The sequence below is a fragment of the Cyrtonyx montezumae genome, unplaced genomic scaffold (genome assembly GCF_038088225.1).
Source record: "Cyrtonyx montezumae isolate F1298 unplaced genomic scaffold, pur_monq_1.0 scaffold_67, whole genome shotgun sequence".
Classification (NCBI taxonomy): domain Eukaryota; kingdom Metazoa; phylum Chordata; class Aves; order Galliformes; family Odontophoridae; genus Cyrtonyx; species Cyrtonyx montezumae.
In genome coordinates this window covers 404,844-423,923 of record NW_027072075.1, presented here as the reverse complement: position 1 = coordinate 423,923, position 19,080 = coordinate 404,844, and the positions used below count along the sequence as shown (strand labels likewise).

The following is a 19,080-nucleotide window of genomic DNA, read 5'->3' as shown; positions in this document are numbered from 1 at the left end:
CAGCAGACAGCAGCTGTGGCAGCAGAAGGCCCCTCCCCTGCCATGGGGTTCCTTCCCCCTGCACATCTCCCCACAGTGCCCTGGCAGCACCCCGGGCAGGCTGAATGCTGAGCTGCTGAGCCTGGAAGGCTCAGGCTGCAGACTCCCTGCCCCGGCACACAGCTTCTGGGGCACAGCACAGACCCTGCTCTGCTCCAGCCTGGGCAGCCGACTGTACCACTGGCTGCAAAGCGTGCAGCCATCCTGCGACACTCAGCCCCCAGGGCTGTCCTCTGATGCTGCAGCAGGGAAGCCCTCATCTGGAGCAGAAGTAATTCCCTGATGAAGAAACAGAGAGAATCTTCTACATGACATGAAATAGATTTAGTGAACCCTCCAGGAAAAGTGGCTGCATTGCCTGCAGCAAGAGACTTACTGTCTTAAAGGCTGTGAGTAATGCTCCTCCAGTGAGCTCACAGCCAGCTCACATCACACACATCCTGTAAGCTCTCTCTCCTTTCTCTCTTCTCTTTCATTCACCTGCAGATCATGCCCCAGCCTTAATACATGGTGCACAACAGCTGCTCTTGGGCACAACTGTCTCTCTGCAGTGCTGCCTGCTTGTATGAGCTCCTTGTGTCCCAGGGGACCAGCCCAACTCAGCAGAAGAGGATGTGATTTTCTTCTCCCCATCTCCCTGGAGATGTCCTTGAGTCTCCATGGCCAACAGCTCCTGCAGACTGCATGATTATCACAGAAGCATCGATAACAGAATCATAGAGTGGCTTAGGTTGTGAGGGACTTCAGAAGTCACCTACTCCCAACCCTTCTTCCATGAGCAGTGTTGCCTACCACCAGATCACGTTGTCCAACAAACCATCCAACCTGGCCATGAATGCCTTCAAGAATGGGGTGTTGTCAATGGTTTGCAGGACAGTTTGATCCGGTACCGTGACAACTGAGGCAGGAGACCCACAGGCCCACATCCCAGGGGAGGGGAAAAGGGAAAGGGAAAAAGGAGAAGGGAGATAGATTGGCCTAGGAACAAAACAGCAGCAACTATCTGTGGAGGAAAGCTAATTTACTACATAATATATCAGAAAGGAAAATAACACAATATAATACAATAGAATTGGTATTAAAGCTAATAAATCAAATAAAATGAGCAAGAGAGAGTGTCCGATGAACCGAAGGCCTTACGCTAACGCTGAAGGCGGACGGCTGCAATAAAAAACCACTGCTGAGCTCGATCCCGAAGGGAAGAGAGAGTCCCATGACTTCAGACAGTTTTCATCTTTCCTTCTGAGCATAAATATTTAAAAGTTCAAAGCATCACAAAGTCCTCTAGGGAATGTAGTCCTTCTTCTCTTCTGAGACAGGTACACCCAGAACTATTGATGATCCATGGAGTTGGAGCATTAACTCTTTAACTCCCAATACACCACATGATGTTATGATGTGGAATATCAACAATACAACAAAAATCATAAAACCATAACAGGTTTCCACCACCTCCTTGGGCAATCAGTTGCAGAGCCTCATCACCTTCCATGTAAAAAATTTCAGGGTAGTCACTTGCTCACATACAGACAACCACTCTGTCTGTCATGCAGACCACAAAGTGACTGGGGTGCTGCTAGATTTGGGCAAGAGTGCCTGCAAGCTTTAGTAGACAACCTCTGAAATAGGCACCTCATTTCTGAGCATCAGCTGGGGTCCAGAGGGGGAACGGGAGTATTCTTGGCAATCCTAAATGATACCAGGGCTCTGAGTTTAGGGTACCGAGTGTAACATTTTTCACCTGTCCCCATGGAGCATGCTGACTGATGAGCTCACCCAAAGAGCTAGATCTTCCTTTCTGCTCCATCTGTGGCATATTCTGAGTTCAAGGCATTAAAAATCTATGACACACCTATGCTCCTCTGCTGATGCACCCAAAGCCAGCTGACAAATGCGGTACAGGACCTTCCGGAAAGCCATGCCCTAGGAGTGTTGGTGCATTCTGGAAAGCTCCAAGCCCCACTGTGGGTCGAATGCCTGTGTGGCACCTTTTGAGCACCACTACCATGGTGTAGACACAGGATCCAGACTGACTACATCCAGTGATGCTTTTTGAAATGGGAAGCTTTCTGAAGTGTCTGTATGCTAAAGAGAACATCAAACTATGAACTCAATGTGCTAGAAATGTTTTGCATTTGTAGGCCTAGGGTCCTCTTGGGTCACAGAGGCATGTCAGGATGGTTCCCACCTCTGAACTGTAGAAAAACTGGGACACGGACTCTTCATGGTGCATGGTGAAGGAAGACAAGGGTAATATACTGCTCTCTATACAAGAGCACACTGAGGTCTGCCCAGAGAGGCAGAGGATCCCACTGTAAAATGGCTTAAAGTGGAGACCAGCGGTGTCGATTACTGGCTTCCTGATCAGGAAGAATAAGATGAAGGGGACCTTAAAAGGCAAAATGGAGTCTCACATTTCGAGGCCCTTATCACAGTCTAACACAGCTTACTCATGCCAGCATCATCTGGAGGGATAGCACAGGAGCGGATAAGCCATCCAGAAGATCCCTGGAGAGCACAGCTGATGGAGCCAAAGGAGAACCAAAGAGAAGAGGTGCCCGGCTGGATCTCATGCTCACAAGTAAAGAGGGCCTGTGGGGAATATGAAGGTCAAAGACATCCTGGGCTGCAGTGGTCATGTCATGGTAGAGCTGAGGAGTGTGAAGGGAGAGTAAAAGACAAGATCAAACCTTTAGGTGTTAGCTACCCAAGGATGACAACTTCCAAGCAGAATAAGTCCATTCCGAAGCCAAGTAGCAATGTCAATAGTCCTTCACAAATGGGGAAGATTGCCCTGGTCAAAGCCAAACACAGAATGGAACCATAAAGGAAGTGGAAAAGAGAAGAGGTCACCTGGCAGCAATGCAGAGATTTGTCCTACGGTACCTGCTCAAGTGAGTTTAGCAAAGCTAGAGTTCCACTGCAATTGAATGTGCCCAGGCATATCAAAGGGAGGAAGACCTTGTGGAAATATGTGGGCAAGAAAATAAAGGCCAGAGAGACTGTGGGCCCACGGTAGAATGGGGCAGGGGACCTGGTGAGACAGGACTTGGAAAAGTCGCTGATACTCATTTCCTTCCTGATCTCACTGTTTATGAGTTGGACTGGACTTCTTGGTATCCTAGATGCCAGATACAGGAGTGGAATGATGATGCAAGAAGAGGTGAACTCCAAATACCTAAGCAAACAGGATCCTGAATTGGAAGAGACTGACAGAAATCATAGAATCCTTCAATGGCTTGGGTTGGAAGGACCTTGGACACCATCCATTTCCAACTCCATTGATGTGTGAGGGGCTGTCACACAATAGAGCTGCATGCTTGGGGCGCTTGACATCTTGAATATTTCCGTAGAGTCATAGATTCATAGACACGGTAGGTTGGAAAGGACCTACAAGATCATAGTCCAACCATCCTCCTATCACCATCCCTACCCACTAAGCTACTAAATCAAATCCCTCAGCACCTCATCTAAATGCTTCTTGAACAGCGCTAGGGATGGTGCCTCAACCACCTCCCTAGGCAGATCATTCCAGTGCCTGACCACTCTTTCTGAGAAAAAAAAATGATTCCTCAAAATTAATCTAAATCTTCCCCAGTGCAACTTGTGGCCATTCCCGCTCGTCCTGTCATTAGGTATATGGGAGAACAGTCCGACCCCCTCCACACGACAACTCCCTTCAGGAATTGGTAGAGTGCAATCAGGCCTCCTCTGAGCCTCCTCTTCTCCAGACTAAACAATCCCAGCTCCCTCAGCCGCTCCTCATAAGACTTGTGAGTCCAGTTCCCTCACCATTTTTTTTGCCCTTCTCTGAATACACTCCAGGGCCTCAATGTCTTTCTTGTAGTGACGGGCTCAAAACTGAACACAGTACTCGTGGTGCGGCCGCAGCAGAGCGGAAGGGGCATCCACAACTTCCGTGGGCTACCTGTTCCACACCTCTTCCATGTCTCACATTGTGATATTAGGAATGTTAGGAATTCCTTTCAAACATCTACTGTAAATCTCTCTTTTAGTTTATTAATGTTTGTCCTCATCCAGCTCTTCAGAATTGATGTAACAAGTCAGTCTCCACCTATTTTGGATGAACAAGACCATGGCTAGAAGATGGAAGGAAAACATTATCCAGGGTAGTGCCTCCACATTTCAGATCCTCAACACAAGAAAGATGTCAGCAAGCTGAACTGGGTTTGGGAAGGCTCAAACAAGAGGGCTGGGGCTGGAACACGTAGGTTGCGAGGAAAGATTGAGGGACGTGGGCTTGTTCAGCCTGGAGATGGGAAGGCTGAAGGGGATCTCACTGCAGCCTGCCAGATCCTAGAGGATGTGATGGAGAGCACAGAGCCAGACCCTGCCCCATGGTGCGTGTTGGGAGATCAAAGAGAGTTTCGGCCTTTACATCAGAAAAGCAACTATTTCACCACCAGCTGATACTTGGATAATTGGTAATTGGATAATTGGATACTTGGTAATTGGATAATTGGTGCAGGTCATCCAATGAGGCTCTGCAATCTCTGCCTACGAAGGTTTGCAAAATCCATCAGGAGGAAATGCTGAACAACTTGGTGTGTTCTTCTTTATGACAGGTTGGACTGCAGACATCCCCCAGATTCCCATCCAGCCTGGCTTATCTTGTGATCCTATGTCCTCATGGCCAACTGCTGATGGGAAGAGAGCAGATGTTTATAGGGCATGAAGCGCCCTGTGCTGCATGTGACCATCTAAAACAAGATCTGAGGAAATGAAAAGACATTGGTACCACAGTGTGACTCAGTCAGCGCAAACGCTGAGGGCCACCGTGGGCAGTTCTGGTAAGGGAAGTTTTTGGGGGACACGAAGCTCTGTGCAAGACACAAATGGATCTTCTTTCCTTTTTGAAGCTGTAAGTCCGAATGCTGCTAATGTCAGTAACATTGAAAAAAAACAAAACAAAACAAAAAAAAAAAGAATTGAAGACAGAGAGAGAAATCAGTGGAGTTGTATTAACACAGTTCTCAATTTCATGAGGCCTGTTTCCATTTAAGTTGAAAATACTATTCTATGAGGGGATGTTGTGTCTTAGATAACGATGTTTCCCAGAACAGTGTTTTAAGGACACCAATACCTTCAGGTACTGCAACAGATAGCAGTGCCAGTGCCAGTGCCCTGTGACTAATGCTGTGCTTTTTATTTCCCTCACCCTTCAGGTGTCTCCAGCTCTCTTAAATAAATGACCACGGTTCAGGGCATGTTTTCAGCAGGTCATCTGGACACATGCTCTTCCCACTGCTCTCCAGATATCCCCCATCCCTTGCTCTTTCTTTACTCGGACACCTCCCAACTCCCTGGCTGCTTCATGGCCGTCAGGGAGTTTGGAATTTGCTCCATCTGTCTCTCCAAAGTCTAATGAATTCTGTTGTCAACTCCTTAACTGTATTCATATCTATCCCTTCCTATCCGTGTCTAACTCATTTCTTGTACAGGTGTTCCCTGGGAAAGACAAACCTCGTGAGATGCAACTTGGACATGGAATATAGTTGATAACTGTGGTTTAATGTTCATTCAATTGCATCATGTTTCCTTCTGTTTGCTGGCAAAAAAGAAATCTCTCATTGTCCGTATGCAGCTGGTTCTCTGAGGAGAGCAAGGTGGGGTCTGTGCAAAGGAGGTTTAACACGGAGTGGGTGACTCCAGAGGGGAAGAGTGATGTGAGGAAAAGTGGTGCAAGTCCCATGGGGCCGCTGCAAGTAGAAATGGGCTGTGGAAGTTGAGGAGGATGTTTGTCCACACAGTGTCAGAACAGAAGTCATTTGGGAGCATCCTGGATCAACATCCATTGCCAAGTGCTGCTTCAAAATTCTTTTTTAAGTCAAACTGTAAATAAATAGATAACAAAGCCGATAGAATTCTCATCAGTCTCTTCATATTTAGACTCTCTCCAGACACCTATCCAGTTTGCTGTACAAGCTGTGAACATTTGAAGAAGATGACAGGAAAGCACAGGGCGCACGAGGGCTCCTTAGACTGTAATGGGCCCCAGGGGAAATTTCCTGCTGAGTCCATCAACCTCCAGTGCAGAGAGAAGTTAGCATAGAGAGCTCAAGGAGATAAAGTCAGAAGTAGCAGTGAAGTTCTTGGAGTAATAATGGGCCCCATTGAGGGCAATTACCAACACAGCTTCCCCAGGGACTTGTTGGAGCAGATCATTGGAAGCCATGGTTACAGGTTGACAAAGAGTCAATGGTGGTGGCTGTGGTGCTGAGAAAACCCTTCTTTGTCTCATGAAGCAGAAAGGCCATGCCCTGATCAAGTTACCGTGGGTTGCTACTACACTGCTGTGAGCTTCTGCTTCTCCAGGTTGTCAACGGTGAATGGGCTGGTTTGTCCTGCTTTGGCAACTAATGGGGTGGGGGGACCCATACCCTGAGAAAGGGGAAGGAGAAAAGGGGAAAGGGTGAGGAGATGGGCTTAAAAACAAAACAGTGGTAGCGGTCTGAGGAGGAAAGCTAATATTCTAAATAAGATATGGGAATGTAAAATAATACAATATAGTTAGAACTGAAGCTAATAAATCAAATAAAGTGAGAGCATGTCTGAAAACCAAAGGCCTTACACTAAAGCAGGAGGCAAGACGGCTAGGAAGCTCACATGCTTCTGGGATGATCTGAAAGGGGAAAGAGAAGGATCCCGTGACTTGCCGAAAGTTTTATCTTTCCCTCTGAGTGGAAAACGGAAAAACGTAAAGTAACACCAAGTGCTCTGTAGTACATAGTTCTTTTCTGAGACAGGTATACCTGGAATGATCAGTGACCCACAGAACTGAATCATTAACCCTTTAACTCCCAGCGCACTACATGATATTATGATGTGGAATACTAATAACAAAAAAATCATAAAACCATGACACAGATCTATGAAGGCCAGGTGTCTCAGTCTGCCTACCCATGGCTGTGAACACCATCTCTGTGCAGACTTCCACTGCACCTGCTCCAGAACTTTTCCGCTCTGGCAAAGTGAGGAGCTCTATTGGGTCAAGTCCTTCCAGATGTGGACACACTGGTGTGAGTCAATGGGACTGGTACCTCCCCTTGCCTGGGCAGCCACACTTCTCATACTGCAGTCCAATATGTTCACAGCTGTGTTCAAATTAATCACCAGTGGCTCAAACGACATCACTTATAATACTCTTACCTCCAATCGGATCTGAGCTTGCAAGGATGTACTGGAGATTTCTACACCCTGGTGTCACTGCATGATTGCAAGCAGATTTTTTCTCCATGGGAATCTTGTGAGGATTTTGTCTGCTGAGACCCAGAGTTGCTCAAGGTCCACTTGGACTGAAGCTCATTTTGTCTGCTGCTAATGTCTGCACACAGATGTTTCACCTGACTTACGGTGTATCAAAGAAGTTCAGTTCTTGAGGAATTTTAGGACATGGTGAATGAAAAGCAAAGAGAGGTGTTGCTGCTTGGAAATGGCTGTCTGCTGGGAAAATTTCTGCTCCAATAGGCTTGCTTAATCATCCTTATGCCAAAAAGAGACAGAGGAGACACTCCAACTTTCTTAAATCGAATAAAGGGAGAGTCCATGGTGACAATCCCCCATGATCTGTCAAAGTATTGGGGTTCACATTCCTTTATCCCTATCTCTGGACTCTGGAATGGTCCCTCCTCCTTTTTCTCATCAGCTGAAGTACTCAGAGCTTGGAGGTGGTGTGGATCTGCCTGAGGGTAGGGAGGCCCTACGGAGGGATCCAGATAAGTTGAATTGCTGGGCTGAGGTGAATGGGATGAGGTTCAACAAGGCCAAGTGTAGGGTCCAGCACTTAGGCCGCAATAATCCCAAGCAGCATTATAGGCTTGGAGATGAGTAGCTAAATGATTGTGAAGAAGAAAGAGACCTGGGGGTATTGGTTGATGCTCAGCTGAACATGAGCTAACAGTGTGTCCGGGTGGCCAAGAGGGCCAACGGCATCCTGACCTGCATTAGAAATTGTGTGGCCAGCAGGAGCAGGGAGTTGGTCATCCCCCTCTACTAAGCACTGGTGTGGCTGCAGCTTGAATACTGTGTTCAGTTTTGAGCCCCTCACTACAGAAATGATGTTGAGGCCCTGGAGTGTGTCCAGAGAAGGGCAATTAAACGGGTGAGGGGTCTGGAGCACAAGTCTTATGAGGAGCAGCTGAGGGAGCTGGGATTGTTTAGTCTGGAGAAGAGGAGGCTCAGAGAAGACCTCATTGCACTCTACAACTTCCTGAAGGGAGGTTGGGGTGAACAGTGGTTCGGCCTCTTCTCACAGGCAATGGACATGACTCGGGGAAAAGGCTGCAAGTTGTATCAGAGGAAGTTTAGATTGGACACGAGAAAAAACTTTCTCTCAGGGAGTGGTCAGGCACTGGAATGGCCTGCCCAGGGAGGTCATGGAATCACCATCCCTGGAAGTGTTCAAGAGGTGTCTGGATGAGGAGCTGCGAGATACCATTTAATAGCCTGTGGTAGCAGTGGTAATAAAACAGTTGGACTAGATGATCTTATAGGTCTTTTCCAACCTTGAGATTCTATGATTCTATGATTCTATGGATGGAGCTGGTTACCGCTGACCTCTCATAATAGGTATCTGCCAATAGGGGGAAAACTGGGGATTTGAGAGAGTGTCACAGTTCTATGATTTTTGGTATTGCTATTCCACATCATAACATCATGTAGTGCATTAAGAATTAAAGAGTTAATCCTCCAGCTCCTTCAATCATTGATAGTTCTGGGTTTACCTGTCTCTGAAGAGAAGAACTACATTCCCTAGAGGACTGTGCAATGCTTTGCATTTTTATGTGTTTCCACTCAGAGGGAAAGATAAAAAACTGTCTGCGGTCACGGAACCCTCAGTTTCCTTTGGGATCGACTCAGTGGTGGGTGCTCACTGCCGTCTCTCCTTCAGCATTAGTATAAGGCCTTCGGTTTATCAGACACTCCCCCTGGCTCATTTTATTTGATTTATTAGCTTTAATACCAATTTTATAGTATTATATTGTGTTATTTTGCTTTCTGATATCTTATTTAATAAATCAGCTTTCCTCCTCAGATCATTGCCGCTGTTTTGTTCCTAGGCCTATCTCCCTTCTCCTTTTTCCCTTTCCCTTTTCCCCTTCCCCAGGATTTGGGCCTGTGGGTCCCCTGCCTCAGTTGTCACTGTACCGGATCAAAATGTCCCACAAACCGTTGACAACACCGCATTCATGAAGGCATTCATTGCCAGGTTGGATGGTTTGTTGGACAACATGATCTGGAGGTAGGCTACCCTGCTCATGGAAGAAGGGTTGGGAGTAGGTGACTTCTGAAGTCCCTCACAACCTAAGCCACTCTATGATTCTGTTATCTATGCTTCTGTGATAATCCTTCAGTCTGCAGGAGCTGTTGGCCATGGAGACTCTCCAGGGAGATGAGGAAAAGAAAATCACATTCTCTTCTGCTGAGTTGGGCTGGTCCCCTGGGAAACAAGGAGCTCATACAAGCAGGCAGCACTGCAGAGAGACAGTTGTGCCCAAGAGCAGCTGTTGTGCACCATGTATTAAGGCTGGGGCATGATCTGCAGGTGAATGAAAGAGAAGAGAGAAAGGAGAGAGAGCTTACAGGATGTGTGTGATGTGAGCTGGCTGTGAGCTCACTGGAGGAGCATTACTCAAAGCCTTTAACACAGTAAGTCTCTTGCTGCAGGCAATGGAGCCACTTTTCCTGGAGGGTTCACTAAATCTATTGCATGTCATGCGGCAGATTCTCTCTGTTTCTTCATCAGGGAATTACTTCTGCTCCAGATGAGGGCTTCCCTGCTGCAGCATCAGAGGACAGCCCTGGGGGCTGAGTGTCTCAGGATGGCTGCAGGCTTTGCAGCCGGAGGTGCAGCCAGGTACCCAGGGCTATCATGAAGAGCAGGGTCTGTGCTGTGCCCCAGAAGCTGTGTGCCGGGGCAGGGACTCTGCAGCCTGAGCCTTCCTGGCTCAGCACTCAGCCTGCCCAGGGAGCTGCAGGGCACTGTGGGGAGATGTGCAGGGGGAAGAAACCCCATGGCAGGGGAGGGGCCATCAGCTGCCACAGCTGCTGTCTGTGACACGGCATCACATCTCCACCACACCGCTGAATGTTTCCAAGGGTGCTTTGCAAGAGGAGAGACAAGGCAGGGATTTTCCATTTCCTGTTCTTAGGGAAGGGGAAAGGGTTGCAGGCAGGAATCTGGAAGGAGCTCGGAAATGTCAACACATCGCTGAGAATCCTGAATTGTCCTTATCACAATCTGCTGTTATGTGAACAATCTCCTGAGGTGATTTCAGCCTTTCTTCTCTCAAAGGACAGAACTAGCTGAAACTGTCATCATTTTCTGCAGACATGAACACATGCTTAGACTTCCAAAAGTCAGCTTTATCCTAGAGGAACATAAATGTTCAGAGTTTGGGATGAGGGCTCTGAGTGCAGACAGGGTGAAAGTATGACAAGTGATTTCAGTATGGAACTGATTGTCTTCATCTGTCATTATCTTCAGCATTCTGAACAGCACTCCACACCCAGGAACAGCAGAGCAGATGCCCAACAGCAGCTCTATCAGTGAGTTCCTCCTGCTGGCGTTGGCAGACACGCGGCAGCTGCAGCTCCTGCACTTCTGGCTCTTCCTGGGCATCTACCTGGCTGCCGTCCTGGGCAACGGCCTCATCAGCACAGCCGTAGCCTGCGACCAGCGCCTGCACACACCCATGTACTTCTTCCTCCTCAACCTCGCCCTCCTTGACCTGGGCTGCATCTCCACCACTCTCCCCAAATCCATGGCCAATGCCCTCTGGGACACCAGGTCCATCTCCTATGCAGGATGTGCAGCACAGGTCTTCTTTTTAGTTTTCTTATTTTCATCAGAGTATTCCCTTCTCACCGTTATGTCATATGATCGCTACGTTGCCATCTGCAAGCCCCTGCACTACGGGATTCTCCTGGGCAGCAGAGCTTGTGCCACCATGGCAGCAGCTGCCTGGGGCACTGGGGTTCTTCATGCTCTGCTACTCACTGTCAATACATTTTCTATACGACTCTGCCAAAGGAATTCCATGGACCAGTTCTTCTGTGAAATGGCCCAGATCTTCAAGCTGTCATGCTCACAATCAGACTACCTCAGGGCATCTGGAATTATTTATTTTAGCATTTGTTTAATCTTTGGGTGCTTTGTTTTCATTGTGCTGTCCTATGTGCAGATATTCAGGGCTGTGCTGAGAATGCCTTCTGAGCAAGGCCGGCACAAAGCCTTCTCCACCTGCCTCCCTCACCTAACTGTGGTCTCCCTGTTTGTCAGCACTGGCACATTTGCCTACCTGAAGCCGCCCTCCCTTTCATCTCCATCCCTGGACCTGGTGGTAGCAATTCTGTACTCAGTGGTGCCTCCAGTTCTGAATCCTCTCATTTACAGCATGAGGAACCAGGAGCTCAAGGATGCCCTGTGGAAACTGATGACTAGATGTTTTTCAGATGCAGTGAACTGCCCATATTTTTCAATAAACTCCTTGTAATGCAGCTTTTTACAGAAACAAAATCTCTTCTTTTGGTTTGTGTACTTACTTTAATTTGTGAGTAATGTAGAAGATGTTTCCGTCTAATTATTTTCATTAAAATGTCATTACCCACATCAATTCCTGTTCACCTTGTGCTGGTGTAGTGTAAGCTGTCTGTTAAACTTAACAAAACAAAGGACATGCAATGACGTTTTCTGTCATCCTTCCAGTGAGACTTTTCTGGAGCTGCCAGGCTCAGATGTTCCCTGAGCCCCTCAGTGCAGCAGGAAGACGACAGCTGTTAATCCATGTGTCCGGCAATCTCAGCCTGAAATAGCTGGTGGGTCATCCCTTGACCCAGGGCTGGGTTCTGTGCTTTCAGGCTCACTTCTGTCAGTGCCTGTAACAGGACAGCAGCAGCACATGGCTTGCATGCTGGTCGTCAGATCTCCTCTTCTTAAGTCCCTGAGACAAGTCATACAGGAAAAGAGGAAAAAGTGAAGAAAGTGAAGAAAAGAAGAGGAAAAAGGCATGGTTGATGCTGCTGTGACTCAAACTGCCAAGCCCTCAAACTTCAAGCCTTCTTTGTACCTCTAAGGTCATGCCTCACCCTGAACCTCAAAGCTTCTCTTGAAGCCCAAATTGAAAACTCAAGTCCCCTAGCCACACCTTTACTCTCTTGCCCACACGAATGTATAGCCCATGGGTGTCCAGCCTTTTGGCTTTCCTTGGCCACATTTAGTGAGTGCAAATTGTCTGGGCCACATACACTTCAGTTGCTGCAAAAGTAATGCCTCCTATTTATTTCCATGCAAACCACAACAGATACAAAGAGCACAATAACACTATTCTATAGAGCATATTCACAGCAACAGAGCAACAGCCCTGTTTCTACAGAGTCATCACCATTAACTATGCGTTTTCGACAGTGATGAACAAGAGCCTGTATGCCATACTCATAACAACCTGCACCAGCAAAGGTGACCCACTGTAACCACTGCTGAAACACTGCCCTCCTCTGCTCACACCCATTGTTTGGTCTCCATAAACATTCTGCAAGCATCGTCAAATGTCAATGAGTGCAACTTTTTTCCTCTAAGAGCAATCTAATGCCACAACCTCTACAGGCATGCTTCCAACATATGCCTCTGATATTATGGCCCAACATAATAAAAGAGGAGGTACTACTTTTGAAACAGCTCCCATCACTGCAGGTTGGTGGCCCTCCATGTAGCAGGGGAATTGAAACTTAATGATCCTTGGAATCCCTCCCAATCCAAGCCATTCTGTGTTCCTCTGATTCTCAGATTCTCGTGACATATACTATATTGTTAATATGAAAGTAATAAGACATTTCATTTCAAATATTTTTCTTACACTATGGATTAAAAAAAAAAAGAAGATTAAAACCATGAAGGTAGTGGGATATTTAACCTAGTTTTCATGAAAGTAACACACCAGTCTGCTTAGATGGCAGCAGCTACAATTCTCAGTCTCAAGGTGTGCAGCAGAAGTTTTTGATGAAATTTTACTCTTCCTGTACTTCCTTCTTGACAATCTTTATTCAAATTTTGTGTTCTACCATAAATTAGTGACTTGAACAAAGTGTGATTGTGAAGTAGAAGATATTTTTCTCTGCTAAGACAGGGATTATGAAACTCCAGTAAAGAGAGTGATCAGATTTTTGAGTTGAATATCTGATTATAATTCCGTCTATTTCACTGGACAATGTTCAGGTCTTGTATTTACATCAACTAAAAATGGTCTCATAAACACAAATTTATGGGTATTTTTGGCAGTCCTGAAACCCCAAGCTGTGCAGTGTGGTCTACACTCCTGAAGGACGGGATGCCATCCAGAGAGACATAAACAGACTGAGCAGTGTTCCCAGGAGAACCTCACGAGGTGCAAGAAATCTAAGTGGAAGGTCTGGCACCTGGGTCGTGGCAATCCTCACTGCCAATACAAGCTGGGGTATGAAAGGACTGAGCACAGCCCTTCTGAAAAGGAACTGGTGGATGGCAGCTGAACTTATGCCAGCTCTGTGCCCTCACAGCCCAGAAGGCCAATCGTAAGCTGGGTTGCATCAAAGATGCCTGGCCAGCAGGGTGAGGGAGGCGATCCTGCCCCTCTAATTTGCATTGGTGAGGCCTCACCTGGAGTACTTCATTGAGATGTGGAGATGTCAGGAGGAAGGTGACAAACATTAGAGAGATGGAACACCTCCCGTACAAAAACAGACCAAGAGAGCTGGGGCTGTTCAGGCTGGAGAAGAGATTGATTGAACATTGGGGCTGTTCAGGCTGGAGAAGAGATTGGAGAAGAGACAGATTCTTCATCAACGTCTGAGGTGATAGGACCAGGGAAAATGGTCTCCATCTTAGAGGGGGGATATTTAGGTTTGAATCTAAGAAAAATGTCTTTTACGCTGAGAGTGGTGCGGCACTGGAACAGGTTGCCCAGAGCTGTCGTGGATACCCCATCCATGGAAACATTCAGGGCAAGGCTGAATCAGGCTCTGAGCAACCCAGTCCAGCTGTGGTGTCCCTGATCATGGCAGGATTGTTGGATCAGATGACCTTGAAGGGTCCTTGCAACTCTAAGGATTCTTTGGACAGGCTCACTCTTATCTGGGTGAAGAACTGCCAAATGAGCCATGCCCAGAGGGTAGTGGTTAATGGAGTTAAGTCCAGCTGGCATCCCGTTACGAATGGTGTCCCCCAAGGATCAGTATTGGGGCCCATCTGGTTTAATATCTTTATTGAAGGCCTAGAAGAGGGGATTAAGTGAGTACTGCAAATACTCAGAAAGTTTGCAGATGACACCAAGTTGGGAGGATGTGTCAATCTGCCTGAGGGTAGGGAGGCCCTACAGAGGGATCTGGATAGGCTGAAGAGCTGGGCTGAGCTCAATGGAATGAGGTTCAATAAGACCAAGTGCCGGGTCCTGCACTTTGGCCACAATAACCCCATGCAATGCTATGGGCTTGGGGCAGAATGGCTTGAAGAACGGAGAGAGGAAAAGGACCTGGGGGTGTTGGTTGATGCTCGGCTTAACATGAGCCAGCAGTGTGCCCAAGTGGCCAAGAAGTCCAACGGCATCCTGGCCTGTATTAGAAATAGTGTAGCCAGCAGGAGCAGGGAGGTGATCATTCCCCTGTACTCAGCTCTGGTGTGGCTTCACCTCGAGTACTGTGTTCAGTTTTGGGCCCCTCACTACAAGAAGGACATTGAGGCCCTGGAGCGTGTTCAGAGAAGGGCAACAAAACTGGGGAGGGGTCTGGAGCACAATGAGGAGCAGCTGAGGGAGCTGGGATATTTCAGTCTTTCAGAGGAGACCTTATTGCACTCTACAACTTCCTAAAGGGGGTTGTGGTGAGGAGGGGGTGGGCTTCTTCTCCATGATAAATAATGACAGGACAAGAGGGAATGGCCACAAGTTGCACCGGGGAAGATTTAGATTAGATTTGAGGAAACATTTTTTCTCAGAAGGAGTGGTCAGGCACTGGGATGGCCTGCCTAGGGAGGTGGTTGAGGCACCATCCCTAGCGCTGTTCAAGAAGCGTTTAAATGGGGTGCTGAGGGATTGGATTTAGTAGTTGGGTAGGGATAGTGATTGGAGGATGGTTGGACTAGATGATCTTGTAGGTCCTTTCCAACATAATTTACGTATGAACCTATGAGCCTATGATTCCAAGACCAGGCCAAGTAGGAAAGGTTTTGGTGGGTAGTCCACACTCCCTAATATTCTCAGGCTGAGGGCATTGCTGAATGCAGCAATGAAGTGGTTACAGTTTTGCGGATTTGTGTGGCATTTGCAATTGTATAATACTGCCAACCAATGAAATTATAGATGGAGTGGAGATGGCTTCCACAACATGAATGTCATTTGTGTATCTGCTAATACAACAGCCCCGAAAGTTTATACCAAGCCCAGAGAAAATCCTACGGGATTTTACACCTGATAACCTGCACTGGTGATAATGCCTCAGTTTGAAAACCCCAACATCCTGAAGCATGGGAAGAAAAAGATTGTTTAGGAATGTTTCCATGGATTAGCACCTGGCAGAGCTCACCTTTTTTAACCCTTCCTGTCAAATCGAATGAGCCAGTTTTATTTCCTTTGTTGTCCATGGGAATCCTGAAAGACATGGACATATGGACCTAGGTTTTAGGATGACCTCATAGGATGAATTAATGGCACTATATTTTACCCTGGATCTAATGCAAACCTCTTTGATCTGTAGACAGAAGGACCCAGAATGGCCATGTCCCAAGCTAACACTAGATACACCACAAGTATAGGATTGTGTTCCACCAAGAAAAAGGAGGAGAAAGAGGAGGAGGAGGAGTGTCACAAATGCAGGTGTATCCTTCTCGGCCAACTTGTTGAGCAGATGGCCAGGCTGCAGGAAGAAATAACAAGGCTGAGATGCACCTGGGAATCAGAGTGGTGGACAGGAAAAGGTCTGACCTGACACATGCCATCCAGCGGTCCCTGCCTGGGCAAGAAGCTGAACCAGCTTCCTGCCTGGAGGTTAAAGGGCATGATAGCAGCCAATATGAAGGGGAAGGGACCCTTGTCTCTGCTTGGAGCAGGAGTTCTTCCCCCTACCCCTTCAGACAGACTGTGGAGTCTCCTTCTATGGGGATACTCAAGGCCCATCTGGATGCCTACCTGTGAGACCTACTGTCCGGCACTTGCTTTAGGGGTGGGTTGGACTCCATGATGGCTTGAAGTCCTTTTCAACACCTGCAGTTCTGTGATTCGGTGATTCAGTTATGGGGTCTCCAACAGGCGTGACTTCTTGGGTGTTGGAGCTGCACCAGGTGGTGCCTCCAAAGGTTATAAGGTTTTATGGAATATTTACTGGAATTGACTTCTTAAAATGTCCCCCTCTTGAGAGAAGACAAACCTCCAGGGAGGAATGCACTGGGTAAGCCCTTCCATGATACTTCCTAAGCAACGTGGCCTGCAGCCATATCTGATAGGGAAGCCTGGAAAGCTGACTGAGAAAAAAACACTGTGGAGTTCACATGCTTTGCAGACTGCGTTTATCATTGACATTCTTTATCCCAAACAACCTGCAATCTCTTGCCATATTAAACAGCACTACTCCCTAATCTAGCCGTGAGTTCTCATTGGGTGTGGTCAAACTCCTGATGTGTGGTCGTGAGAGCCCATCCCAGAATCCTAGAAACCCAGAATCCTGGAATCCTATAAACCTAAGAAATCTGCAGTTCTAGAAACCTAAACCTTGAATATCGAATCCAGGAATTCTATACATCCTAGAAATCTAGAATCCTGTAAACTGAAGATACCTACAATCCCAGTATCACAGAATCCTAGACACCTAGGAAATCTACAATTCTAGAAACCTCAATCCTGGAATCATTGAATCCTAGAAACCTGGAATCCTATTAGCATAGAAATCTAGGATTCTAAGAAACATATAACACTACCATCTTCCAAATCTAAGTAGAAACTCAGAATCCTACAGAAGAAGAATGTTACGTGCTTGTATTCCTACAGTCCTAGAACTCCTGAATACAAGGAAGATAGAATTCTAGAAAAGAATAAACCTAGAATCCTAGTATAACGCTAGAATCCTAATGTCCTGGAATCCCAGGATCATCTAGGTTGGAGAAGACCTCTGAGGTCAACAAGCCCAGTCAAGGCCATGCCGTGCCGTGGAAGTCCCTGCATTTGCTCCCCAGCAGCACGAGTTCACGGCTGAGAAGGGCGACACACCACAGATACGGTGATGTCACAGATATGGGTTTAGCGGTGAACTGTCAAGTTAGCTGAGTTAGCAGTTGGATGACACAAGAGGTCATTTATAACCTGGATGATTCCATGATGCCACGATGGGGAGATCGCTACAGAGGAGGCTGCTGACTGAGCAGCCAGAGAACTTACGCCTCATCACATTTTCAGTGTTCTACTGTTGCAAAGCCTGAGTATTTCTTTTTAGATGTCATCAAATCAGCAAATGGGTTTTCCTGAGGAGAATCTTTGATGTGAAATTAATATCAAGTGCCATCCACCTGCTTTGCATTTATCACACAGACAGTCTGTACCTCACATCAGTCAATACTGCTCAGTGATGGCAGCAGGACAATTCATTAGTTCTTGTAAAAGTAACTCCAGAATAGGAATAATGCCACACTGTACTGAAATACAGTGAATAATGGAGACTGACAAGCTCTGACAAACACAGCCCGGAGCAGAGTCAGACCAAGGGAAACTCTTCCAGCTGACTGCTCTCTGGGCAATTCCCAAAGCAGACATTCAAGTGTTCTTGTCAGAGATGACCCTCAGCAGCTCTCTTCTTTATGGGAAATTCCCCACGAAGCTGTGACCAGCTGGCTGTTCCAACAGACGTATCCTTGAGTCGTTTGCTGTTCTAAGCCATTTATCTGAATTCTGATATGTCTTCTTTTTCATCTAGGCTAAAGAAAAGTCACTTTCTTTGAAGCCACGACAGGAAGCTGTATCATAAAGAGAACAAAACTGGTAGGACACTTGTTCTACTGAAGCACAGGCACACAGCCCAGAGAATTCAAAGCCAATTTTCACCCCCAGCCTTGGATTCTCTGCCTGCGTGTCCTATTGACAAACTGCACTCATGGACAGAGGCAGCACTACTGACATGTCAGGTACACCATACAGATTTCTGGATGTAATGCGGTGTCTTCTGGTGCGAGCTATCTAAAGAGAGCAGTAAATGCATGACATATCTCCTGATGTGACGTTAGGGGCCTGGACTCACCTAAATGATTCCATGATTCAATGATTACATTGATGCTGTGCTGTTATGATTCCATGACTCATGGATTCTATAAGTCTGTGACCCCCTGGTTCAGATATTCCATGATTCTGAGATTCCATCATTCTAAAAGTTGTGATCTTTGAGTTTTTCAGCAAGAAATAAAAAGGAGAGCTGTCTGCCAAAGCTAAGGTCTGTTATTCACTCCTGACCTCCTGCATGATGACAAGGGCACTGAGTGGACCTTGCCAGCCCCCCTGTGTCTATGTGTCCCTGTCACCCACCTGTCCCCACTTCCCATCTATGGAATTCCAGGTCACTGTCACCAACCAGTTCCCATTTGTGCACACATCCACATGCCCCCATGTCTCCATTTTCCAATGTCCCCATATCGCCATGATATCTCTGTATTGGCACTATATTCTCATGTTCCCATGACGTCCCTGTATCACAGTGTCCCCCCGTTGTCCATGTATCCACACAAAATATCCCCACTGCCCATGTCCCCGTTATCCTCCCTTTTCCCAGTGTCCCCGGATGCCATTTCCCTGTTTCCCCAAGAAATCGGCCCCACATCTTGGTGCCTCGCAGGACTGGAGAGAACTCAGAGATGATTGTTTATACAAAGCCTTGATATGGGGAGCTCATCATATCTGGGTGATCCTGGGGAACAGAAAGACCGGGGTTTTCTGGGTTCTTGTACTTGGTGGCTCAGTGCCATTGGGATCTGTCACTGGTTTGCGGGACAGTTTGACCCGGTTCCGTGACAATTGA

General features: G+C 47.0%; 1 protein-coding gene across 1 annotated transcript; it reads left to right on the top strand.

Annotated features, from left to right (window-relative positions):
- The first annotated feature begins 10,586 nt into the window (after nt 1–10,586).
- Nucleotides 10,587–19,080, top strand: LOC136057467 (olfactory receptor 14J1-like). Its single transcript, XM_065750192.1, has 2 exons — nt 10,587–11,485; nt 18,981–19,080. Exons 1-2 carry the CDS (start codon nt 10,587–10,589, stop codon nt 19,078–19,080), a joined length of 999 nt encoding a protein of 332 aa, XP_065606264.1.

Bases quoted from the DNA above. Each gene is read 5' to 3' on its own strand.
- LOC136057467 (XM_065750192.1), top strand. From the start codon at position 10,587: ATGCCCAACAGCAGCTCTATCAGTGAGTTCCTCCTGCTGGCGTTGGCA. The intron at 11,486-18,980 runs GTGGAAACTGAT...CCTGGGGAACAG, and splicing joins CAGGAGCTCAAGGATGCCCT to AAAGACCGGGGTTTTCTGGG.